The following is a 27,177-nucleotide window of genomic DNA, read 5'->3' on the forward strand; positions in this document are numbered from 1 at the left end:
AGGAAGTCACTTTCTCACATGCCAATTACCTGAAATTAATCTTTTTAATATGGAAAGTCCTAAGGAAAATCTATATTGGCCTTTTTAATGCTCTACCCTTTCCAAAGAACCTAAAAATATGTCTTTCTATTAAAAAATAATAAATTTAAGGAATGGCATGGTGCATGGGGTATCTTGGGTAAAACACAAAGGATGGTTTTGGAGTATCCATATCTTATCCTTAGAGCAGTTAAGTGGTACAGCTGACAGAGTGCTACACCTGAAGTCATGAAGATCTGTGTTCAAACACTGACTCAGACACTTACTGTATGACTAGGAGCAAGTCACTTAATGTCATTTGCCTAAGTTTCCTCAAATGTAAAATGGGGATTATAATAGCACCCACCTCCCATGATTGTTGTGAGGAAAAAAATGAGAATATTTGTAAAGAGCCATGCAAACCTTAAAATGATGCCTCATCATAGAAACATAGGATTTGGAATCAGAATACCCCAAGTAACTATCTAACCCGTCTCTTTAAATAGTTGTATAGTCCCCATTTGAAAAGATACAGGAAGGGAACCCAGTTCTTCTTGAGAAAGTCCATTACTCTTTTTGAATAGCTCTACTTGTTATCAAGTGTTTCCTGACATCAAGGCTCAATCTGCCTCTTTAGAGTTTCTACCTACTTTCACTTATTCTGTATTTATCTTTGCATATATTAGTTTATATATTGACTCTTCCACTACCTGAGGGAAGAGACTGCTTTTAATAAAAGTTCATATTTATATAGTGCCAGGAATTGTGCTAAGTGCTTTACAATTATTATTATGGATGATCCTAACAACGACCCTGAAAGGTAAGTGTTATTATCATTCCCATTTTACAGATTAGTAAACTGAAACAAACAGAGGTTAAATGACTTGCCCAGAGTCATAGGGGCTAGTAAGTGTCAGAAGCTGAATTTGAACTTCCTAATTCCATACCATCGCTGTCTTTTCTTTGTATCCTTAATGCTTAGCATAGTACCTGGTACATAATAAGTATTTATTAAAGTGATTGCTGATTGATTAATGTTTCTCCTTGCTCTACCCTTTGAAGCCAAACAGATCCAGCCAAAGCCTTATTTCATAGCCCCTCCTTCAAATACCTGAATACCACTATATGCCTTTCTCCTTCTTTTAATCTTCAATTTTCTTGTTTTTTCTTCCCCAGGATTAAAAATGTCCAATTCCTTCAACATATTCACATATAACATGAACAAAAAACCCTTTGCCATTCTGACTAGCCTTCTCTGGTTATTCTATAGTTTAACAATTTCCTTCTTAAACCATGATGCTCCTAGCTATGTGACCCTGGGCAAGTCACTTAACCCCAAATTGCCTAGCCCTTACTGCGTTTCTGCCTTGGAACTCAGTATTGATGCTAAGGCAGGAAGTAAAGGATAAAAACAAAACAAAACTGTGATGCTCAGAATTGAACCCAACAGTGCTTCAGATAAGGGTCAGATGAGAGTAAGGTAACAGAGGGAGACTCCCTTTTTTGGAAAGTTAGAACCCTCTTTAACAGAGGCTAAGATCACATTAAGTTTTCTGTTTTCCTTTTGGCTGTTCCATCACATGCTAAACTCATATTGAGCTTGCAGTCCACAAAAACCTATGGCTCTTTTTTTCAAAGATTCTGCCTAACCATTCCTCACCCATCTTGTGCTTGTGACATTGATTTTCTTTTTGTATCCAGGTACAAGACTTCTATTCATTACTACTGGATTTCATCTTATTTGATTAAGCCCAATGTTCTGACTTGCTATGATAATTTGGGACTTTTCCTCGGGGTGTGGATATGACTCTGATTCTCAAAGGCTATAAGAGTACATTATATGCTCCAAGGATTTTAAAAGGTTCTTTTAATTTGCATTGTCTTCACCTATAGCCATATGTAGTCTCTGATCACAGCAATAGACTCTGTTTGCATTCTGAGGAAGAGTTTAGCCAGGTAGCTCATTACTCGTGAATTCTTTGGTCATAGCAACAAGAGATGAATTGCCATATGTATCACTGGGGGGGGGGGACCCATATCCATAAGACTGTAGATCTATCAAAGTATTCATTAATATCAAGAATGGACATTGCTGTCATAAAATCTGGGAGTCATAAAAGCAACAGCATTAATAAAATGTTTTAAGATTTGCAAAGCATTTTACTTGCATTACCTCACTTGAGGCTCACAATTATCCCATGAGCTAAGCACTACACGTGTTATTATGTTCACTTTACTGATAAGGAAGTTGAATCTAAGAAAGTTTAAGTGCCTCCTCCATAGTCTGACAGCTAGTAAATGCTGGAGATAGGAATCCGCCTTCAAGTTAAACACTCTCTCTATTAGGCCAACATGCCTTCCTTAATAGCAGTTAATATCATCAACAATGGAGAACAGTAATAAAATATTAGTAATATCAGTTAGGAACTCCGTCATCAAAGAAAGAGAAAAAAACAAGTTAATTTTAGTAAGAAATAAGAACACTTCCCAGTGTTGTAGAATCTATGACTATTTATGTATGTGTATGAATTGCGTATTCATATAGTAAGAATGCATTCACCCACATATTTGAAGAGAAACACATATATTGTTGGGGAAGGGGAGAAAAAAAGAAAGTTAACTTTATGTCAATTATCTGTATACTCCAGTGACTTTTTCCCCCCACAACAAATAATAATCCCATAGATTTCCTTGATAAATTTGATATGTTTCATGGGGGATGAGACTTGTTCACTTTCTTTCCTCCATTGTGAATACAGCATCTCTTTCTAATATTGTCTCAATCTAATAATACTTCAGGAGCTAGACCACACAGTGAACAGAGAGCAGGGTATGAAGTCAGGAAGGTTCATTTTCCCGAGTTCAGATCTGGCCTCTGACACTAGTTGTGAGACCTTGAGCAAAATACTTAACCTTGTTTGCCTCAGTTCCTTCAGTTGTAAAATGAGCTGAAGAAGGAAATGGCAAACCACTCCAGCATCTCTGCCAAGAAAATTCCAAATAAGGTCATGAAGAATGGGGACACAACTGAAATGACTGAGCAACAACAAAAATAATACTTCATGATTTGGCTGTAGGCATGAAAAGCTAATCAAACAAGGAAGTGAGAGGGTATTATTTCCCCAATTCTTCCTTCAAATACCTCTCTGAGGTTTCTTTAGGGACTCACAGCATTACTTTAGGGGGACTGATAGAAGGACTAAAAATGATATTGCTGCAAAATGCCTCACACATAGGCTAGCCCTCTTTTTAATGCTGAAATAGCTATTGTTCATCAAGAAGGTTGTCTATCTTCTCCAGTGATCTCATTGTTGTCCCCCTGTACAAGAAAAACAATTGAAAGGGAATTACTAAAATTAAAAAGACAATCATAAAGGGATTGATGGATACTGTGTTCCTCATCCTGATTCAAATTCATTTTTTCTAAATAGCTTAAGTTCCCTTTCTCTGCTTTATTGTTTGCTTTTTGTTCTGGTAGTATGGTACTTACCAATAAGGGCTGCTGTAGCAGCTAGGAGAATTCCCTGGTGTTTTTATCTATGGTTAAAATTATCAGATGTTTTCTTCCTCTCTATCAGGCATAACTAATTCAGAGTTGACTCCAGTATTACTATTCAAAAATAATCTAAGAAGCAGTAGATTTAAATAAAAAATGGGCCTTAGAAGTCACTTAGTAAAAACTTTTTAATTTACAGATGAGGAGGTCTAAAGAAGGTATGTACACTATGGAAGGTCAATCTGCAAGCCTTAATTAAGCACCTACTATATGCTGAGCACTGTGCTAGCCTCTGGGAATACAAATATAACACATTAAATAAACCCAATTACATCCTAACAGACAGGTAAGTGGTGGACCCAGGACTTCAGATTCAGCAATCTTTCAACAGCATCTTATTATAGGTGCCAGGTGCTCCAAGCATAATATTTACAGGGAAGATGTATTAAATTTTAGTAGTACTTAACCACTAAGTAGTATTCTTTCACAGTTTTTATAATCTTTAGGATAATGGAAAAAGGTGAGAAAGAATAAAAGGAAGAAGAAGAGACTTTTAGTGAAAGCCAGTTTGGAATCCTGGCAAAAGCACTGGATTTCAGTTCAGAGGACCTAGGTTTGAATCCCAGCTCTGCCCACTGTATCTGTGTGACCCTGGGCAAATCTCTGTCCTTCCCTGGGTCCTTGATTCCTCATCTATAAAGGGAAGGACTTAGACTAGATGGTTCTAAATTCTGTTTTAACTCTGAAGGCTAATATAAGGAAGCATTCACTGGATACTTCTACTTGAACACTTTAAGGATTCCTTCTTTCAGTGGTGTGGATACCATCCTTTCAACAATTCAACAGCCATTTACTAAGCACCTGCCATGTACCTAAGAGCTACAGATACAAAGAAAGGCAGAAACAGTCCTTACTTTCAAGAACCTCACAATTGTGGGATCCGTATTTCAGAGAGGGGTTCAAGCTGCAATACAGAATTCCATAGTGCCCCCCAGAACTCTAAGAGAGGGGGCACTATGGAATTCTGTGATGCAGCTTGAACCCCTCTCTGAAATATGGATCCCACACAATCTAAGGGGAGAGACAAGCAAATGATTCATCACATCACTCTACAAATTAGTAGTAGATGGTCTTCATGAGTCACTGTAGTCAAAAAAATGCATCACCCCACAGCCAAGCCTCTCTAAACATAGCTAGCAAAGTCTTCAGATGGTAGAATATATTTTTTATATTCAAAGTCTTGCCTGTTTAGTAGGTAAATTCTGGTCAGAGACTATACTCTGCTGGTATTGCCTTGAGCACCCAGGGTCACTTCTAGACTAGGACATAATGAAGTACTTATAGAATGGCATTCTGCAAACATTTAAATGGGATGAGGGAAGGAAAAGATAGAGACCTGAATGGAACTGGGTATCTGGCCTAAAGAAATATTTTACTTTGAATTCATTCTCTGGCAAGCTAACTCTGAATTATCTGTTATCCGTGTTTTAGAGATAAAAAGAAGCTACATAATGACTGACACCTTCACTAAATACGCCATTTTCCCCTACAGAAGATTTTAAAGATTCTGGAAAATGTTCTGTCTTGGGCTGCTGGGCTGGTACCCAGCTGTCATATTATCAGAGTCAACAGTTGCAATCAGGACTGGCAAAGGCTTCCTAAAATTGGGGACAATCCAGAAAAGACATATTTCAAAAGAGGACTGGCAAATCAAAGTGAGGACTGCTTTTAGTACTTGAGATCAGTTACAAGAAAATTATGTCTCTGGAAGTGAATGTGTAAAGTTTCTTGTGTCTTAATATGAAACTTCCACAATCTTTTCACCCTAAGGTCTGGTAGAAATGAGTTCAGGGGCTATTTTTGTTTTTTTCTTGGAATTTCCAGCACCCAAAATAATTTCTGATATAATCAGGGCTTAGAAATGTTTAACTAATTGTTTGATTTACAAAGTCTTTATATATATCTTTCAATGTCTCATTTTGTATCCTTTTAATTAATTAATTAATTAATTTTAAGACCTTTACTTCTGTGTATTGGCTCCTAGGTGGAAGAGTGGTAAGGGTGGGCAATGGGGGTCAAGTGACTTGCCCAGGGTCACACAGCTGGGAAGTTTCTGAGGCCGGATTTGAACCTAGGACCTTCTGTCTCTAGGCTTGACTCTCAATCCACTGAGCTACCCAGCTGCCTCCAGTATCCTTTTAATTTAAAGGTCACATCTAGTCCATATGGAAATAGGCAGGGCTTAAATCTTAAAAGAAAAAATTTTAAATTCATGATTGACCAATCCTTTTCTTTTAGACCTAGCACCAAGTAAGAATGGTATTTCCGTATTGCTTAATGACCAAAAAAAGAACTAAAGTTCTAACCACTTGTTATAAAAAATTCCATGGTCTCCCATGGCAGGCTATTAATCTGAATGAAATCCAAATCGGAATTCTGTTTCCCTAAATTCATCATCCAGTGGTTTCTCTTAACTTCCTGCTCAAACCTTTGCAAAGCATTCTCATGACGTATAGTAATAGACTTCCCCCTTAAAAGATGAATGTTTCAGGAATTTCCTGCCTCACAAAGACCTTGCAATGAAATTCTTCAGGGCACTTTTGAGATCATCGGAAGCACCAAATAGTTTTTGCTGTCTCATTCTCAGAACATGTTTTAGGAATGTCAAATTAATCTGAATAGAAATATATGTGTGTGCTCACTGAGATTAATGCACAATACTACAACTTTTGCTAGGTTTAGAATCTAGTGACTATGTTACCATTATTAGACATTTATGTAATCATTTGAAACATGTTTACAAAGCAATTCATAATCGTTTATTAGTTATTACTCACAACAACTCTGTCGCCATAGTACCTTAAGGACTCAATGCAACAAACTCTTGGTAGTGAGGGGGAAGTTGCCACCCACCAAGATTCTTACAAGCAGATGAGAAAGGACCATTGAAAGTAGAGACTTCTGCAACACAAGTGTGGGAAGAAGTTCAAATAAAGAGCGAAGTATTTCCTTTAAATCCCCTCTCCCAACTTTACTTTCCAATATCAAACTCAAAGTCAGTCCATTATGCAATGACTCAATGAATTGCAAAAGAATGTATGGAGAGAAATACACACCACACACACACACATATACACACACACACACACACACACACACACACACACACACAATACCCTGTGTTGAATTGTTTGAGTGCAAAACAATTCTTAGATACTTAGTTCTTTTAATAAATAAAATGATAATGAGGGGTTCACTTTCCAGATAATCCAAAAATCAAAGGTCTCTCCAGCCTTTATCTATTCCAACATTCATTTCCAGACACACAACTTCAAGAACCTATCTTAAAACCAAAGTCTTGAGAACCCTTATTTAGCCCTCAAAGATTTGGTTACAGGAAACCACTGGCTTTCAATGGGTAGGGTGAGTTTTACTAGATGTGCCACTAACTGTATGAAACTGACACTTGCAATCCATATATGTGTCTATCAAAATAAAAAAATAAAACTGTGCCATAAGCAAAAAAATAAATAAATAAACATTTGAGAACCGCTATATTAGACAATGGAGTGAAGAATTTGAGTCAACTTTCACTCCTCTTTTTGGTCCTCCTCATGTTCTGGCTACTCTATTTGGACTAGCATTAGAAAATCTACAACCTCTGAGATAAGACTTAGAAGCTGGCACTTTGGTTTCGTCCATAAGTTGGTTTCACGAGTGACAATGAATTGGTCTCCCTGGCTTGACTTAGTTTTCAATCCTTTCACCATGTAGCTGCCAAAGTGATTTTCCTCAAGGGCAGATCTGCCCTTGTTATTCTCTTCCTCAATAAATCCCAATGGCTTTCTTTTGCCTTTAAGATAAAATATAAACTCCTTTGTATGATCTTTAAAGCCCTTCACAACACCTACCTCCAACGAATACAAGATAACACAACTCCAAAAAGAAAAACTTCATGCATAGTTTATTTCCTATTTGACCCGTTTAAAATATGGGCTAGATTTAAAGGCTTGATATTGGAAATTAAAGTTGGTTTGTTTGGGTTGAAGGTGAGGGGGTTTGTTTGTTTTTTGAGGTATACTTAGACTATTTATTTTAACTTCCTATTCATGTCTTAAATATTCTTTTTTAGCAATCCCTTTTCACCTTTCTATCATTATTATACATTACCCCTCTTCCCATATACTACAGGCCAATCCAACTGACCTTCTTGATGTTCTTCACACACAGCATTCCATCACCTGACTCCATATCCTTGCAATGTCTGCTTGCTTTGCCAATAACAAAGTCCATCCTCACTTCAATTCTTAGAATTCCTTTTTTTCCTTTAAAACTCAGTCCAACATCCACCTTCTTATAAGAGCCTTTTCTTACCCTTCAATGGCAAGTGATCTCTCCTCAGATTATCTTGGATTAAATTGGTATATACTTATCTACATATATGTTGGCTTCCCCAATATAATGTAAGCTCTTTAAGGGCAGGGACCATTTCATTTTTGTCTTTGTATCCCCAGTACCTATAATGGTGCCTGGTACATTTTAATAAATGCTTCTTAATTGACTAACTAATTTCTACTGAGGAATTATGGAGAATAAATCACCTGTAGTACTTTTTATCAAAAGAAACAAGAATCGGTAGGGGCACAAAACTTTTCCCCTACTTAAAAGCAACAAAAATGGTCACTACAACTTCTTTACTTTTATAATCTTTTCAAATCTTAGTTTCTACCTCTCCAAACACATAAGGCAAAGCTTTGCATCACTGTATATACTTTGATGTTCATAAAGTTTAAAATTCACACATATGCATAAATATAACAACCTGTGTATGTTCAGTACCCTATATATATGCAATTTTTGTTTGGCTTAAGATACTGTGAAGGTATAAGACCAATACATATTTTCTTTTCATTTTTCTGTGGCGTCTAGTAAAATGGTCCAACACAGTAGGCACTGAAATGTTAAATTTTTCCAACAAAATTATTTCCAAAACTCCCTTCCCCCAAAGACAATATTTTCTTCTCCTACAGAGATCCACCTAAATCAAGTAACATGTCTTTCTCATTATTAAAAGTTCCACTTTCCTATTCTACTATTTCCTCCCCAATTTCTACATGGCCTGGACAAGAATCATGCTAAAATAAGCATCTAGTATACCTTTAATTATGAAAACAAAAACTTAGTGATAACAATTCTCTCTCCTGGACACTAAGAAAATACAATAATTATTTCTTTAGCAAGTAAAATGTAATGAAAATGCAAATACTCCTATTAATGAGGCAAGTTACAGCTTAAAATATGATCATTAGAAAATATTGTTCAATTACAGTAATGGAGACAAATAATCACCCTAAAATTTTTTTATGACATGAGATCTGAAAATTCATTTTTTGAATGTTCCAGTTTGTAAAATGGATATTGTCCAACCTCTTAAAACACAATTAGAGACCATAAGTGTGCCCTATGAAGTGTTGTTAATAGAATACACCTTTAGCAAGATTTTAAATGTATATATACATACATATGTGTATGTATGTATACACACACACACACAAAAGCAGAAACAAAATTAACTCTATTAGAAAAGGAGTAATTATTTACAGAGTTTGTTCCAGGTCTGACCCAATGCTATATTAAGAGTAAAAAGTTGACTACTCAAATTCTCTAGTATTCTTTTTTTTTTGTTTTTGTGTCAAGTGTGGCCTGTGATTTCATTGGTATATGGAACATCCAATGAGGAAACTTACTCTACCAGTGCAGACCAGTTGTTTAGCAACTTACAATCTTCAGAGTTGCCTAGTATAAACTAGGAGTTTAAATGGTTTGCCACTGCTAGTTTGCATTGGAATCCAGGTTTCTGTGTCTGTGAAAGCAGTACTCCATCCACTATGCTATACCAATCTCTCACTGCTGAGTCTACAGTATGGTTTTGGTGTCCTTGCTCTGGAAAGTTCACTACCACAACCTTGTTTCATACAATTCTGCTACTTTAAGACCCATTGTTTCATTATGTGATGCCACAGAAGAGGGGCAGGTGCACCCTGGCATTCTGGTAAGGTCTTGTACTCATACCCACCCTCCTCCACCACCCTGTCACTGGAAGGGGCTACTTATGGTAGACAAACAGATGGCAAAGTCCTTTTCTGTGGGTGTTTTTTTTAAACCTCCCCCTTTCAGAGTTACCAACGCCTGTGCATGACTCTGCTGGGAAGAATGTGGAGGCCAATGGAAAGATTGTTGGAGAGCAGTTCTCTGAAATGGTTTTCAGGGCACCTGATATCCAGCAAGCATGGGGGTCATGGCAAGGATTTGCCACCACACAGCTGGTGCCAAGAGAACAAAGCAAGGGCATTAAAAAATAACCTGAGAATAGAGGTAGCTAGTCCTCCCAAATGGAATCTAATTACAGCAAGTCCCTTCCATTTTCACTGCACAAAAGTGTTTGCTGCACAATCAATCGTTCAGGCATTTCTCACACCTTTTCAACGTTCCACATACTAGTGTTTCAAAGAGGCAGGAAGAAAACCAAATAAAGACCTCTTTATATCGCCAAAAGGAGAGTAAAAGTGAGAACTCATCCTTAGGCAAAGGATCAGGTTAGTAATTGACACTACCCATCCCCTCAATGGCTATTTCAGACACAGTCACTACTACTAGCTGTCCAGAATCTTCATTAGAGAAAAGGGTGTATGTGTGTGTTCAAGTAAGCCACAGAATTCTAGTCTTGATAGACTCTAAGCAGAAGGCTCAAAATGGTCTGTGAGATAGTATATTACTAAGCGTATAAAATGAACTTGTGTCCAAATAATAGTTATTAGAAAACTATAACAATATTGTAAATTGTATTAAAGCCTTTTTTTTAAAAATACTTCTTTATTAGGGGAAATGTTATGCTAAAATTAATTCATCCTGGTCAGAATGGGGTAAAATAGTTTGAGTAAGAAGAGAGGAAGAATATCCTTCACCACCCTGGGCTATGAAATTTCTTCTTTTGTAATTCCTTATATCCTTTCCAATTCTAAATCCTAAAATCCTATATGGAAATTTTTTAGTGAGCTTTCCATCCAAAGGACTTACTAATGAGAGTCCAACTGGAATTAATTAGCCTCTTATTGCAATGTATTTGCACCTAGCAAAAGTTATACCAGACTGCAAAGTGAAATCCTCACTAAGCCAGTGAAGAAAATTAAAGAATAACAATTATTGCATCTTTACTGCCATCAGTTTTCCTGCATCTAAGCTTATTCGGTGTTATGTGGGTGATGAGCATAAAGGACAAAAATGTCATTTCTAGACACTTATGCATATACCACTCTATATAAAATATACCATGCATATACCACTCTATCTAAAAATCAGTAACTCACATTTATGTAGTGCTTTAGTGTTTACAGAATGCTCTAATCACAACAGGCTATGAGTGAAGTACTATTATCCCAATTTTACAGATGAGGCAATTGAAACCTAAGTTTTCACAGCGGTCAAGTGACAGAGCTGGGATCTGAACTCATGTCTTTAGACCCCCCCCCCAAATTCAACACTTTTAGAAAGAATATTTGTTCCACCACATTCTTGATATTTTATCCTCTGTTGAGACAGACAGAAAGAAGGGTGGCATCTATGTGTGTTTGGGAGTGGAGGGTAACAATCAGTTTCCAGTTTCCACTAGACATTGCATTACCCTAGCAGTAGAATATAAAGGTGCTACATTCAGGCAATTTGTATGTAGCCATCAGTACTCCAATATTCAAATGGATCTGTGATCTCATCAATTTGAAAATTCTCCCCAATAAGTCAGACCACAACCTGCCCATCTTATATAATTCTCATCCATAGTCCCCCCAGAGTTCTCATAGGCAATCTACTCAGTGTGCTAATCTTTCCTTGCTTTCTCTCAATGATGCAAAGGTACAAGGGGAACACCCTGGCTGTCTACCTGTCTATCATCCCTCCTGTCATGTGACCAGCCCATCCTCTTTTTCTTTCATACAACTCTTGGATGGCATCCCTTACTCCTGATCTTCAGAGTTCCTTGTTGGTTACATGTTGCAGTCAAGCTTTTACCCACCATCTGCCTTTAATTTTTTGGAGGCAGTAGTGTTCCTGTTCTTGCTACCATGCAGAAACATGTTTAAATGTTTGTATTAAGAAGATGGGCTTTTGCTGTTAAAGAAAGCAGGGTCAATATTTTGAAGTTCCTGAATTTCAAGTATTTTGAAAGTTCCCAAAAGCTATTGTTGTCCTCCCTTTTCCACTTTGGGCTCAGCTCTTGTCCATATGTTCAATGACTCTCTGATAATAAACATTGGGCAAGATATAAAGCGGGGAGATATACACTTGCCAAAAGTATTCTCCATTGTAATAGCAGACATCCATCTCAGAGTCTAGGTCAAGGGGAGAACTCCTTGTGAACAGTGAAGTCCTCCAGATGCTCCTCTTTTCAGATGACATTATCATAACTGCATCAAAGTCCTAAGACACTGCAGAGCCTCTTAGAAGAGCTCTATAATCACTCAGAGGAGTTGGCCTATCCATTCACACAAAAAAAACCAAATGGATGAAGAATGTCTACTACTCAAATTTCAACAAGCCCTGAATGAAAATCCCATAGAGATTGTACAACATTATGTATATCTGAAACAGAAAATACAGATTGTTACAGCATGTCTCTTTAAATTCATTCCACTCTTTAAGAAAACTGCTTGCCCAGTGTCTGGTGGGAAACTCCCTGGCAAGTGAAAACAGCAGCAAAGGTAAAAGAATGTTGAGAATTTGGCTGCTGCCTGTAGTATTAGGATGAGCAGCAATTACTCAACTGCCTCTGACTGTCAGAGACAGAAATGAGCATGTAAATTTGGGCAAGTTTTGGCCTGTCTTCTTCACTCAGGTTTCCCTCTTTGCAGTATTTGTCACTTACCTGCCTCATGACCACACTGGTTAATAAAGTAAATGAGGAATCTGAGAAAATAGCAAAGATAGTTTTACCCCATTTAGCAGTCTAAAGCAGACGTTTTCATTCTCCCTTGAATTCACATCAGGTCATGCAGTTAAGATGGTTTCTATATTTGTTATTTTAAAATATTCCAGATAATGACCATGTTTTGCAGTCTTAATTACTTCATATGAAATATAATTAAAGAAGAAAGTAATATATTCCCCTAAATCAGGGTTTCTTAAACTGATGCCCATGAACTTTTTTTAATTTAAATTTAATTTTTTGTTATATTAAAATGCCTAGTTAACTCCCTCCTTCTCTCATTCCTTCCCCTTAGAGAAGACATTATTTGACAAAAAGATATATGTATACATAAAACTATATCTCACTTCTATGTATCAATTCGTCTTCTAGAGGTGGATATATACAAGCCATTCTTTAAACAATATTTCTATTGCCATAACTAATGTTCTCTTGGTTCTGCTCATTTCACTCTTTATAGTTTTATGTAGATCTTTCCATTTTCTAAAATTAATTTGCTCATCATTTCTTATAGTGCAGTGGTATTCCATCACAATCATATCTCATAACTTTAGCCATTTCACAGTTGATGAAATATCTTTATAATTGCATTTCAATATAATCAGCTTCCTTTGTAATCCTAAATATTTTATTTTATTTGTTTGAAGACATTATTCTGAGACGGGATCTGACATAAGCTTCACAGATTGCCCAAAAGGTCCATGATACAGAGGTGAAGGACCCTAGGGCTAAATAAAAATATTTGTAAAGGACTTTGCAAATCTTAAAGTATTATGCCAATGTCAGTTATTATTACTAAAACTCCTTCCTCTTATTCCACTTGACTAAAACAAATGCCAACAACCCCATATCCCCAAGAATCATAGACTATCACAACTAGAAGAGACCTCAGAAATCACCTGCTTTAACATCCTTGTTCTAGAGAAGAAGCTGTAGCAGAGTAGTACTTTGCTCAAACATACATAGCTGGTACCTATTTTGGGTCTGGAACCCATGTCTCTTGACTCCTGTACCCAAATTCTCTCCTTTACCACATGCTACTTCTTTGCAGTCAAGAGGTAATATTTAACCTTTTCCTAGTACTTCTGTCACTGGAATGGACCTCAGGTAAACATCTGCTCAAGTCTCTTACCATCAGGTAAAATATTCTTATTTTCGTTTTGTAGATGAAGGCCCTGAGTCCAAGAAGTTAAGTGACTTGCTCAGTGCCATCCAGTAAGTATCCCAAGGAGGAATCTGTGGCTTCCTATACATTCCCTTTAACTAATCAATCAATAAACGTTTGTTAAGTGCCTACTCTATGTCAGGAACCATGCTAAGCAGTGGGCTTCTACTGCAATGTATTATGGATGTTCTGGGATTATCATGTATAGAAATTTAGCCATGTGTCTACAATATTCACCCTTTTTACTAAAATACTTGGACAGTTTCTGGACTTGCATTTTATGTCATAGATATTGAAAGCAGAGTCACCAAAGTGTGCCTAAAATGTAGGAATCTGGGTTCAATATATGAACATCTAATGGTTCAGAGCAGAAAAAAAAATCCCTTTTGTTCTCAACTCATATCTAAACCACTGGCAAATCCATTAGCTTCTTCCTTGAGAACATCTTTATAAGATCAATCTGCCTTAATCTTGCTACAAATACCCTGCCTACCTTTAGAGCAGAACACTGTATGGGCCCCGTCACTGGTGATGGCATAGGACAGTCCAGTGGATTTTCTTTTAGAGTTTTTAAATTCTGGGTTTGACAAGATTATGGGAATCTCCTGTCAGTGAAGGATTATAAGCATAAACTCTTACTGGAAAAACACCATGTGTTCTGTATGTTCGGTTAAAATTCCTAGCACATTACAAGCACTTGATTATCCCAACTCATTTGAACAAAGTTTAGTTCAGGTCATACTTCCTCCATGTAGCTCTGCCTTAAATCACCAGCTCCTACAGTTTCTTAAAGACAGGTGTTGCATCTCTCCAATCTGGAGATTCTTTTCTTTTTATCATGGCTGTGAAATGTTTGTGAAATGTGCTTGCAGTCTTTGTATGGGAAGCTAAATAAGTTACCTCTTGCAGACAGGGACCAAGTAGACTCAGGTTTCATCTATCCCTGCCAGAAATTCCTTTCTGTTTTGAATCTGAGATGTTTGTTTATGGTTTTTTGTTTTGAAATGCTAAATAAGATGGGCTCAGTTTCTTGTTACAGTCTACATCCTTTTTTTTTTACTTCACTATAGCCAAAGAAGCTGGCTGCTATAGAACTAAAGCAAATAAAGAATTTAAAAAAAAAAAAAGAAACCTTTCAAAATCTTCCTCTCCTTCCTTAGCAGCTAAGAAATAAAATCTTATTTAAAAGGCCAATATTAACCAATCAAATAATGTACTTAATGTTTATTTTTCTATCTTTACAGCTCAAGTAAGTATATTCAAGATAATCTATGAAATTCAAATGTTTTCTTAGTTTGATCAGTATACATGCACACATGCAAGTGCACACACACATATTTTTATATATGTATATATATATATATGTTTTAAAAAATAAACCTCATAAATTTTAAGGAAAGGTGGGTAGTGGCTGCCTCTGTGCTGCTATAAGTTTAAATTTACTGTTAAAACACCTTGGTACTCTAGCAATAGGGCAAGGTGGTACAATGATTAGACTGCCTGGCCTGGAGTCAAAAAGACCTAACTTCAAATTTGTCTCAGACACTTACTAACTGTACGACCCCAGACAAGTCATTTAATCCTATTTGCCTCAGTTTCCTCATCTGTAAATGAGCTGGAAATGGCAAAATACTTCAGTATCTTTGCCAAGAAAACCCCAAATGGGATCACAGAGAGTCAAACAGGGCTGAAAATGAGTGAATGACTATAGTAACATGTCCTAGAGAAATCCTTAGTAAATACTCAGAACTTATCAAATTATAAACAATTAGTTTCAAATTCTAGGTGGCTAAGTTAGTTTTTTTTTAAATTTTAAATCCTTAACTTCTGTGTATTGACTTATAGGTGGAAGATTGGTAAGGGTAGGCAATGAGGGTCAAGTGACTTGCCCAGGGTCACACAGCTGGGAAGTGTCTAAGGCCGGATTTGAACCTAGGACCTCCTGTCTCTAGGCCTGGCTCTCAATCCACTGAGCTACCCAGCTGCCCCCTCTAAGTTAGTTTTAAGGGCCAGAGAGTTATCTACTTCACGCACTCTTTTGTAGTCCCATATACTCAATATAATGCTAGGGATCCTCTAGGAAGTCTTTAAGAAAAAAATGATGTTCATTTCCAGATTGGAAGGCAAATAACAGTTAAAAGTTTCCTATCCAAATTTTCTAAAAACCTTAAGGAGATACTAAAATGTCAACAACTATTAATACACTAATTTCAAGTCAACATCTTATCTGACTCTGAGGTATAAAGGTTTACAAGTGGTACAACTCATATCTTCAGCAAAGGGAAGGAAGGAAAGCTAACTGGCTGGCAGAAACCTTCACTCACTCTCAAACTCATCTGAAAATGTACAGTAACTTCATTCAACATTGCCTGCTTCTGTTCTTACTGTATGTAGTGAACCCTAAGCCTTGTTTTATAGATTCAAAACTATCTCCATTTATTTCAAGAGATGTGATAAAATTTTAAAACAAAATGAAGTTTGTATTTAATAAATGTATATGTGATCTAATTAAAAATATATGTGCATTTTTCAGAGAGTTGGTCACAATAATAATAACCTATATTTATTTGACACACAGGGATTTACGAAGCATTTTAGCACAACAAATCTGAGAAGTATGTAGTACAAGGAAGTATAATTAAGTAAAGTAATGCTATGTCTTCCACTTCATGGGATTTGGAGTTAGAAGACCAAAGTTTGAATCTCTTCCCTCTGTGACTTTTTACAAGTTACATCCACTAAAGGCCTCATTTTCCACATTTGTAAAATGAAGGAGTTGGACTAGGTGACCTCTAAGGACATTAATAGCTGTAAATCCTTTGATTCTATTATTCTCATTTTATAGATGATGAAATTTAGGTTTTTTTTTAATCCAAGTTTACTGACCCAAATTTCAGTGTTCTTTCCACTATCGTTTGTAGCCATCATCAGAGTTATTTTATATTTAACACTAATGCGCCTATGGAGGTATTTTTAGTTATGACCCTGTTTGAATAGTATTCTCAATGCTTTTCAACCCTGATTCTCAGATGTAACTTCACATGTTTTTATTATTATTAATAATAATAGCAAACATTTATATAATGGCACTTATGTACATCTCATTTGACCCTTTGGAATAGGTATTATTATTATCCTTATTTTTTAGATGAGGAAACTGCAACAAAGAGAGTGTAAATGACTTGCCATTATATGACACAGCTAATCAGTATGTGAGGAAAGATTTTAACTTCTTGATTTCAAAGTTTAGCATTTAATCTATTATATAACTTGGCTGTCATCCTTAAGGATCAATTTTGTTTTCAGAGGTATAGTTTGTGTACATGGTGATGTGGGGAAGGGGAGGAAACAACCTTTTAAAGGGGATGTGCTTGGCTAAGAATATGAGAATGGAAGAGAATGGAGGGAAAAGGAGAAGAGTACAAAAAAGAGGGGTGATAAGGCAAGAATAGGCTGAATTTCTGCTATTTGGGGGAGGTTGAGGGGAAGGCTAGACCAATCTGTGATAACTGGCTTCATTGTTACTAGATGTGAAGATTCAAGGGTTAGAGCTGAGTGACAGATGGGGCTAGATCCCCTGTTGGTTGCCACTGCCACAGACTTGTTTGATTAGAGTGACCTAACCAGTAATGTATCAAGAGTGACAGAAACACTGAAGGCCAACTGTCAGAGAGCAAGAAGTCATGCACATAGGCCCTCTCTGCAAATTATTCTACAGGCTGTCTGTAGTCTAAGGATTTTTCAAATATAAAGTTAGCCCATTGGTACACAGTTAAGTACAGGCCTTCTCAAGGACATGGCAAAGGCTTCCTAATCTTTGATTAACTCCCAATTTCTCCACTAAAGTTTTGTTCTGATACATTCCTCATGTGGAGATGAACTTGGGTTCTAGAAGGCTATGCTGAAAAGTCAATTATTCAACTTGCAGAACGTTAAAGAGAATGAGGAAGATTGACCTAGCCAGCTCTCTAGAAGCATATTCCTCCCAAGGAGCTGTTAAATTCACTGTGATAGGACTGAGCATTTGTTTATCATTAAAAAAAAAAAAAGAAAAAAGATTTAAAGGGGTTTTTTTGGAAAGTTTATTTTTCTTTTTTTGTTTTTATTAAGGATATCTTTAATTACTTCTCTTAATAATTCACTAACAAGATATTTCCCCAAGTACCTGAGTGCTAGAGCAACAACAAAAAAAGAATTAGTGGGTGGAAGAGTGCATAAAGTTGAAAGTTAAATAAAGTCAAAAGGAAGTATTTTCTCAATGACACTCAATTTCACTGTAAAACTAGGTATCATTTTCCCACTCAGAAAAAGAGAAATGTCATAAAATCATAACAACTCTTTTGAACTACAGTTCAGATTTGAGAACAAAAAGTGATTTCTTACTTTTCAGTAAAAACTATAATTTGAACTACATTTTATAAACTTTCTTAAAGCTGGGAGAAATTCTTCTCTACTCTCCCCCCATCAAAATCATGCCTATTTTATAAGACTAAACTCCAATAGCTTCCATTCCTTCCCTCATCACCACATCCTTAAAGGAAACTCTCCTCTCACTTTCAATAACATGATTTTTCATACCATTCATTTAGCAAACCCATGTTGTCATGATATGACTTCCAACTACTATATGAACTATTAAGTTTTAAAAATTAACTTTGTTTATGTCTTATCTTTTTAGAGTGCAAGCTCTTTGAAGATAAGCACTATGTGCTACACCTCTATGCTGCCTTGCATGTCTTCCAGACTCCCCTTTCAAATCCATCTATCCCATTTCTGCCAAAGCAATTTTCCTACTGCATATCTCTGATCCTTCCCAACATTAGTTTTTGTTGTAAAATGAAGGAGTTGATCTAGATGATCTCTAAGGACACTTCTAGCTATAAATCCTTTAGTGTATGTATGTGCACACATATCTCTAGCTCTGCTCTCTGTATCACAGACTTTAGAATGCCTGACACATATAGCAGGTGCTGAAGAAATGCTTGTTGATTGATTGATCCTTTAAAAAAAAACACTTTACTTTTCTGATTTATTAACAACTCTAAGAAAGAAAGGCAAGCAAAGAGGACTAGGCAAATGGAGTTAAGTGATTTTCCAGTGTCACACAGCTAGGAAGTGTCTGAGACCAGATTTGAACCCAAATCCTAACTCCAGGCTCAGCATTCTATCCACTGTGCCACCTAACTGCCCCTGATGGATTGATCCACATGCGATTCCCTATTAAAAAAACAACAACAGGGGCAGCTGGGTATCTCAGTGGATTGAGAGCCAGGCCTAGAGACAGGAGGTCCTAGGTTCAAATCCGGCCTCAGACACTTCCCAGCTGTGTGACCCAAGGCAAGTCACTTGACCCCCATAGCCCACCCTTACCACTCTTCCACCTAGAGCCAATACACAGAAGTTAAGGGCTTAAAACAAACAAAAAAACAAACAAAAAAACAAAAAAACAGACAAACCTTGAATGGTTCCCCAATGACTAAAGTCAATTGTCTCCCTATTCCTGGAAACTATGCTTCTTTTAATGTAGCCCAAGATCCCATTAGTTTTTTTTCCCTACCACATAACACCAGTGACTCATAGTATGCATGCAATCCACTAAGCTATCCTCACCCCCATCCTTTTCAGAAATCGCCATCTGACTATATTATATTTCTGAAGTTGATTGATTTTTTTTTTGGTACTGTAGTAAAAGATCTTAGGTTTATCCCTACTGAGATAAGATTATCATATCTTTCATCATATGAGATTCAACCCAATGTTACAGCCTTTTAAAGTTTGGGGTACTAACTGGATAACTATATATAATACAACTTCCATTGTGTTAGGTAACCCTCCCATATTAAAGTCATATGCAAATTTGATGATTAAACCATTTATACCTTTGTCCACATTATATTGATGAAAATCTTAAAAAAAAAAAAAAGCACAACATCAAGCACAAATCCCTCAGGATTCAAGCCATTAACAACTACTGAATCTATCTCATTAGATAATCATAGAATGCACACTTCTCCGTCTTTTCCACAAGAAGTATCTAAGATACTTCATCAAAAGCTTACTAAAATAAAGCTAAATACTATCACAGAATTCTACTAATAGACTGATCTAGACGTCCTGTCAAAAAGGAAATGGTCTGATATGGCCTTACTGGAGTCATATTGGCTCTCTGTAATCACCACTTTCCTTTCTCTAATATAATATTGGTTCACTAATCATCTCTTTAATGATTTGTTCCAGAATTTTCTCAGGAATAAAATTTAAGCTCATTGGCCTATAGTTTGCAGATTGTTCTTTTTTCTGTTTTGATAATCAAGTTAACCAAGGTTTGGAAAAGTTAAGTGGCTTGCTTTTGTTGATGGGCTTCAACTATCTGATAACAGGTGAATAACATAAACATAAGGGCATGTTTACCAGAAACAAATGGAAGGTAAATTTTTCACAATACATGTTACCATGGTTTTTATAGAGCAGCTTTCAGAATGTCTACTGTTATGGTTTAAGTACTACAAACAAACCCACCCTTATTTTCCAGATATACCTGTATTGACATTTGGAATACATTGGAAATTACTTTCCAAAGAATGATTTACACTATTCCAAATTCAACTCACCATTCTAATACCCTTATTCAAAGAATTATGGAAGCAGAATGTTCAGGAGATTCAAAAGACCTAATAGTCTAACACCTCTTTTTCAGGTATTTTCCCATTCTTCACTCTCTCCTATCCATGCTCTGTAACTGTCTTGAGGTGATCTGCATATTGCCTGTTCTTTGCAACTGCTTTACAATAATTCCTATACACTTAATTCACAAACTCTACATTCATTCACCTGGGTCACCAATATTTTAATAAAGTAAATCTTTAGAGGGCATTTATATCACAACACTAAAAATCTGCTAGAATTGGACAGTGTGACTATAGAATTTAAAGTTTTTCAGATAGTTTTCCTTATAAATTCAGGTATTTGGCAATTTATAATCATATTGCCTTCCAAGTATTTATGGATTATCTTGGTTGTTAAATGAATTTAGTGAGTTAATGCATTATGCAACATTTTTTCTTTCAAAAAATATGAAATTTGTTTAAATTTTAAGTAATTTGACTTTTCAAAGATACTGAATTGATATTTCAGTAGCCTGTTAGTCTTTTGTACATTAATACAGACAAGTGAAGGTCACTCAGTCCTGAAGATTTGTATATGTTTTACAAGTAGTCCCCGGTGTTTTGTCAATATTTACTTTTGGAAGAACTAATTATTTCCTTATTTACTTATATTTGTTTCTCTTCCCATACTGCATTAACATAATTTTATTAGATCTTTGTTTATTTCTCTCCAGTGGCAGCTCAGAGATTTTTTTTATTGAAAGATCTTAGTGATGAGAATGAAAAACACTACTTGGAAACAAAGTTTAAAGCCTTGAATTGTACGATTTTCCTAATTCTACTAAAAGCCTATCAATTTCCATGCATCCCTTTCTAGTCACTAAAATCAAAACCATAATAATTACTGCCTTCCAAATTATTAATGAGAATGTCTACCAAACACTATGTAAGATTTATAGATGGTCTTGTGTAGCATCCCTCCTTCGACCTAGTCATTCTCAGTTTTCCTGGTCTCTGAATTATCTTTTTAAAATCAAAGTACCATAATAGCAATTATTAAGATACTGAAACAACTTTCTAGCCAAAATAAGACTTGTTGCTACAAACATAATTGAGGTAGAGAGAAAGATGCTTTGGTAAGGTTTCCAAGCCCTGGAATTTTACTCTCCTAATGACTAGTTAGGACAAAAGAATTGTGCTCTTTTGAGGTCTAGAAAGCTTTTATTTTTCTCAGATTCCAGTAGTTGCTGATTTTTTTTAATGGTTTTGGAAATAATTGGAGCACAAAGTAGAAAAACCATCATAGCAACATCTCATTTCATGTCTCTTTGCTAAGGTGATGTCATAACTCTTTTAATCCCTTTATGTGGGAAATCAATCAGAAGAACCATAAATTCTTAGCTACTCCAGCTCCAACTACTACCTACCTCTCCATTCCCAAAAGTGGTATAATGTTCTTATCTCTGCATCTCTAGATTTAAAAAAGTTGGATCCATTAGGTCTTCCAATTCCTTTAACATATTTTTGTTGTAAAAAAAAAAATCCTTTTACTTCCCCCATCAAAACTTCTCCAGAAAATTCAACTTGTATAGAACTTAAATTGCTTCCTAGATTCCCAAAGATACCCTGAAACAATCTTCTTAGTCTCTTTGAGCCCCAAAATTCTTGTACTTATTCTATACATTTCTCTATAAAGTGTAAGCCTTTTTTAAGAAAGAGTAGCAATTTGTTTTTGTCCAGAGCTGTGCTTTAGTGGTTATAGAGAGATTCTTTCCAACTAATGTAGATTGGCATCTGGTAGATAACTGAGAGGCTTATAGATGTGCAGAAGTTGTTGAATGACCAAGAAACGTGTTTAAGGTCATGCAGCTCATCTGCATCAGAGACGAAACTCAGAAAAGCCTTCCTAACTTCAAGATGGAAACTCTACTCATTAGGCCACATTGCCTTATCACAACCTAAAATATTAAAAGGTTAAATAGGATGAGTCACAGGGGTCAGCAACCTTTTTGGCCGTGAGAGCCATAAACGCCACATTTTTTAAAATGTAATTTCGCGAGAGCCATACAGTGCTTACAGTGCGCACTCCTGTAACAGCGCCTGAAAAAAAATTGACTTTATGGCTCCTGCAGAAAGAGCCATATCTGGCCCTCAAAAGAGCCAGATATGGCTCGAGAGCCATAAGTTGCCAACCCCTGGAACAAAGGGTAAAGATGTGCTATCTAAAAATCTAGAATAGAGTTTTTAGACTGAATTTAAAGAAAGCTGTAAGCATTCAATATACTTCAAGGAGAAGCATTCAAAGATGTTTCATTTGAACTACTGGATTTCAGAGTTGTGGCTTACCAAGAAAAGGAAAGGTACAACCCTTAGTCTTCAAAAAGAAAGATCTATATCTTATCTAACTGCATATGTGTATGTATGCATTTATAAATATATATGCTTAAGTGCATGTTCTTGATATTTCTTCTAAACTGTGATGCTTCCTTATAATGTGGGGAGACCTAGCACTTAGCATTGTGCCCTACACATAAGAACTGCTAAATGAACTGAATTGACCAAGGGTACTAGAAAGGCTTCAAGAACAGAAGATGACAGACTATTGTCTCTTGAGTAAGCACCAATTTAATTTAATTCATAAGTTCATCACCTGAAGGTTGATCACCAGGTTGTGGTATGGGGTTATAATCTACATAAATGGCAGAAGAAATCAATATTAGTGAAATCAATAATCTAGGAAGTACTACAATGTACATAGAAGTGTGTATACACACACACACAAACACACACACACACATATATTTATTTCTTGATATTTTTAGTGGGATATGAAAACTCAGAAATTTTTAAGTGAAAACATCCTGAATAGATCAAACAGAAGAAACTGTTGTGTTGCCTATACTTCTAAAGAAAAATGTTCTTCAATTATTCATTCTTTGGTACCCATAGGACCAATTATCCAAGAAAAAGTTTATCTTTAAGATCTAAGGTAAAAAGAACAAATCCATAATCCAGTTATGTTTTTGGTTCTGTCATTAATTTATGTGGCCCTGGTCAAGTTACTTAGCCTTAGTAGATGATCAATTCCTCATTTTTAGAGTATGGTTAAAAAATACTAGCTTTACAAAGCATGTGAGAAGCAGTAATTAAAATTATTATGAAACTGCACATACAGTACTCTAACTTAAATAATCAGCTCCTTGAAAACAGGTAAGTGAGATATGATAATATTTCTGTTATGTATAATATGTTTTCTTATTGAAGCCAAAAGGAATAACAAAAAAAAAAAATAGATATATTTTAAAGGAGTTTACATTAACAGATACAACCAGTAGGGGTCATTTCAGTGCAAAAATTGCAGCAAAGGAAAACACTAACATGAACAAAATATATAGAATATTGTTAATGCTGCATACAATAATTACTATATTTCCGCCTGATGAATATCTGAATAAAACTGGAAAATGGTGAAACACCTGTCACTGTGAAAGTTCTTGCAAAGCAAAAGAAACGAAGAGAAAAACAAGTTTCTTCTGGGCAATTGTTAGCACATTAAGGATTTTCTTTCAGTTCTGCACAAAGGAGAACAATAGTACTTCTCTATCCTATTTTTTTTTTTTCATCAAAAGAGTAGTAAGCTCTGAAGTCACCTGAAATTTACAATATATGGCTAGTCTTAAAGACAAAATCAATCTGATCAAGCATCAATATAGTTTTGATGGTATGACCAAATCATATATAATCTGAATCTGTGTCTATGTGACAAACTTTGAATTTCTCCAATTTGGAAACAGAAATGTTCGCTACTTTCAAATTTTTAAGAAAGCTTCTGAAGTGTTACTTGTGGTAGTTGAAACAAACCTGCTAGAATTAAATACATTGCTACAGAACAGTAATTGAAATCTAATCATGTCAAACAACTCTTCCAAGCATTTTCCATAATACCAAATGCATGGAGTGTTACCAATGGAAATGAAGCTATGTAGAAATTGCATCACTTCAGAGGAATGAAATGCTCACCAGCACTGCCAAAAGAACTCCATACTGTGGCATGGTAAAAAATGTGGCCAAAACATTTGATTACTGTAAATATTCACTGTGCTCTTCCATCCCTTCACCAGATTCAAGGGAGAAGAAACAAAACTAAGTTAGAAGCAGATGTCAAGTACCTGTAAAAAAAATTAAAGCCAAAGAAATAATCCCTCCCTGAGACTAAAGCAATTTTTCCTGTGCATTCACAATTTTCTTACTTTACATTTTCTCTGTAGATAAATTTTTAAAATATACATTCTGGATGACAACAAACTAAAACTTTCCCAGAAGATCTGTACTTAGAAGTACAGTAAAAACTTTATTCATGTCAGAAACTGATACTAAAGGTTTCATTCCATGGTAGCAAATAAATGAACCTGAGCTAAGTCAATGCCATAAGGGCAATCCTGTCTTCTCTCCCCTTGTTCTTTACAAATGTCGGAGCCTGGCCTCCTTTAAAAAGTTTCCTATCATCTTTATGGCTATTAGCTTCCAAACCTTTTGACTACTTCCAACTTTCCATAATTGTCCAGACTTTCAAAAACAGACAAGGTATCTATATAATCTATTCCCAGATAAAGGAAAAATGAACAGTCACTATAAACATTTTTGTCTTATAATTTGACAAACTATTCCTGAACAAGAAAGGTACTCTCAACTCCCTGTTTGTTGTTAAAAAAATATAACCAATTTTTAAAAATCCACTGAAATTATTCTTCTCTCACCACCTCCCAAGTGAACTATGGAGGCAACTGACAAAGAGAAGGGGGCTAGTTTTCCCTCTTCCCTTCCTGTACCATTTCCACAGTCTTCCATTGGCAGGGAGTGTGTCTGACTTTACGGCTTATTCAGCAAAACGGTACCAAATATCGGCTTTAGCTCAAAGGGGATTCCTCTTTCCCTTGATGTCTACTAGAACTTCTTTAAGCTTTGCTGCTATAGCCAAATAAAATTAGCTTTATCTCTTTCCCCTCTCCTCCGTTCCTCCCCTTCCTGGGCAATGTGGTCAACCTTGGGAGGGAAAAGCAAGGAAGCCGGAATTTAGGCTGACATCCACCAACAGTAGCTCACCAAACTAAGAAAGCTACTGCTCTTCTCACTGAGGGCTACCTATGTCAAAAACTAGAAGGGGTGTGGATGGGTTGGGGGCAGCCTAATACACAAAATGCTGGTGAAGCAGTAGCAGAAAAATCAGTGCTGTCAAAAAAAAAAAAAAAAAAAAAAGGATCCAGCTCCAGGATCAAAAAGGCAGGAGTTATCTGATTCTGAAACCAATAGCAAATAAGGGGCCCCCAGCAACCAGCAGCTCCCTCATTCGGGCTTCTTGGGCTCCTTTTCCTTGAGGTGAAAGAGAAGCCTTTGGACCGTTTTCAATAGACAAATAAATGAGTAACTACAGTATGCAACTTCCCCAGCGCTGACATATTCGGGAGCTGAAATTGATTTATATGCGCAGGGAGGAGAAAAGGGGAGGAAGAGAGGCACACACAAGGAGAGGGAGCTCCATCAACAGAGGAGAGACTTTCGTGTATGGTATTCTGAACGTTGTTTCACACTGCAGTATCTGGAGGGAGGGCCAGGGAGGAAGGAGGGGAAAGGAGAAGGAGGTAGGGATCAAGGCCGGGACTTCCCCCACGGAGGAACCCTCGGGTAGCCTCTGCAGTACCCCCAGAAGAAGGCGCAGCAGCCTCCGGGACCAGAGTCTGCACCACCCCTCACAGGACCAGACTATCCAATCTACGAAAAAGCGAGGGTACCCTCCTTTCCCAACATAACACAAGCACATACACACCCCAACCAACACCCCAACGATCACTAGAAGGGTGTGTGTGTTGGGGGTGGGGGGAGGACGACCGCTCTACACTCCCCCTTTCCCCCCCCAAACTCGACTGCAGCTGGCAAAAGGGACAAGGAAGAGAAAGGAGGCGGGGGTTCTCTTGGGGGCGGCGGCCGCCTCTTCTCCCTCCTCTGGCCCCTTCTTGTCTCGGATAAAGTCTTAGCTAAACTTTGTTTAGCAGAGTGAGTGCGCGCCGATATTTGGGGTTTGGGGGTGGGAGGATGGAGGATAGGAGATCTGTAGCTGGGCCTGGGCTGGGGAAGGAGGAGAGGAAAAGGTGTGGGGAGGGGGGGGGGCGCTCACAGTACCTTCGCAAACGCCGACTTCGTACTCCGTGATGGAGTCGCCATTGAGCGGGGGGCGGATGACACAGCGAAGCCCCCGGTCGCAGGCTCCGTGGAGCCCGTACACGCCGCCGCAGCTCTCGTTCCTCTGCCGGGCGCACATATAACAGCAGCCGCAGATCCCCTGCACGATGCTGCCTGGGCAGTTCTTGGGCTCTTCGCACTTGGACTCGTCGCAGGGCAGGCACACTAGCGCCCGGGTGCCCGAGCGCGCCAGCAGCAGCAGCAGCAGCAGCGGCCCCAGCAGCGCGACCAGGAGGTGCCCGCAGCCGGCCAGCCCCCTGCCCCCTGCCACCAAGTACATCCTCCTCTAGCGCCGCCGCCTCCTCCTCGCAGCCGGGCCGGGAGTGGAGCGGGTGCCTTTCCCTCCTCCTCCGGGCACACTCGCCCCGGCCGGCGCCCTGCCGGAGCCCACGGTGGCCGCAGCCGTCGCCCCCCTTTGGCTCCCCCCGGGGCGCGACTCCACAGCCGGGGCGAGTTCCCCCACTCCCACTTCGGGCCGCGCCGACCCCAATCCCACTAAGCTTTGGCGCCTGCAGCCGCAGCAGTAGCTTCCCCTCCTCCTCCTCCCAGGAGGGAGGGAGAAAGGGGGGGGAAAGAAAGAGAGAGAGAGAGAAAGAAAGAGAAAAAAAAAAAAAGTTTCCTTTAGGCAGCTCCGGTTCAACCCAAACTTCTGGCGGAGGCAGCAGCGGCCGCGCTGGGC

At 37.5% G+C, this 27,177-nt stretch overlaps 1 protein-coding gene across 1 annotated transcript in view; it reads right to left on the bottom strand.

Annotated features, from left to right (window-relative positions):
* Positions 1-26,872, bottom strand: part of CRIM1 (cysteine rich transmembrane BMP regulator 1) — a 243,076-nt gene extending 216,204 nt beyond the window's left edge. Inside the window, exon 1 of the mRNA XM_044663657.1 lies at positions 26,439-26,872. Within this exon, the coding sequence (XP_044519592.1) occupies positions 26,439-26,778 (340 nt within the window). The 5' untranslated portion in view covers positions 26,779-26,872. The remainder of the gene's footprint in view (positions 1-26,438) is intronic.
* Positions 26,873-27,177: the final 305 nt, after the last annotated feature.

The sequence above is a fragment of the Gracilinanus agilis genome, chromosome 2 (assembly GCF_016433145.1).
Source record: "Gracilinanus agilis isolate LMUSP501 chromosome 2, AgileGrace, whole genome shotgun sequence".
In the NCBI taxonomy this organism is placed as follows: Eukaryota; Metazoa; Chordata; class Mammalia; order Didelphimorphia; family Didelphidae; genus Gracilinanus; species Gracilinanus agilis.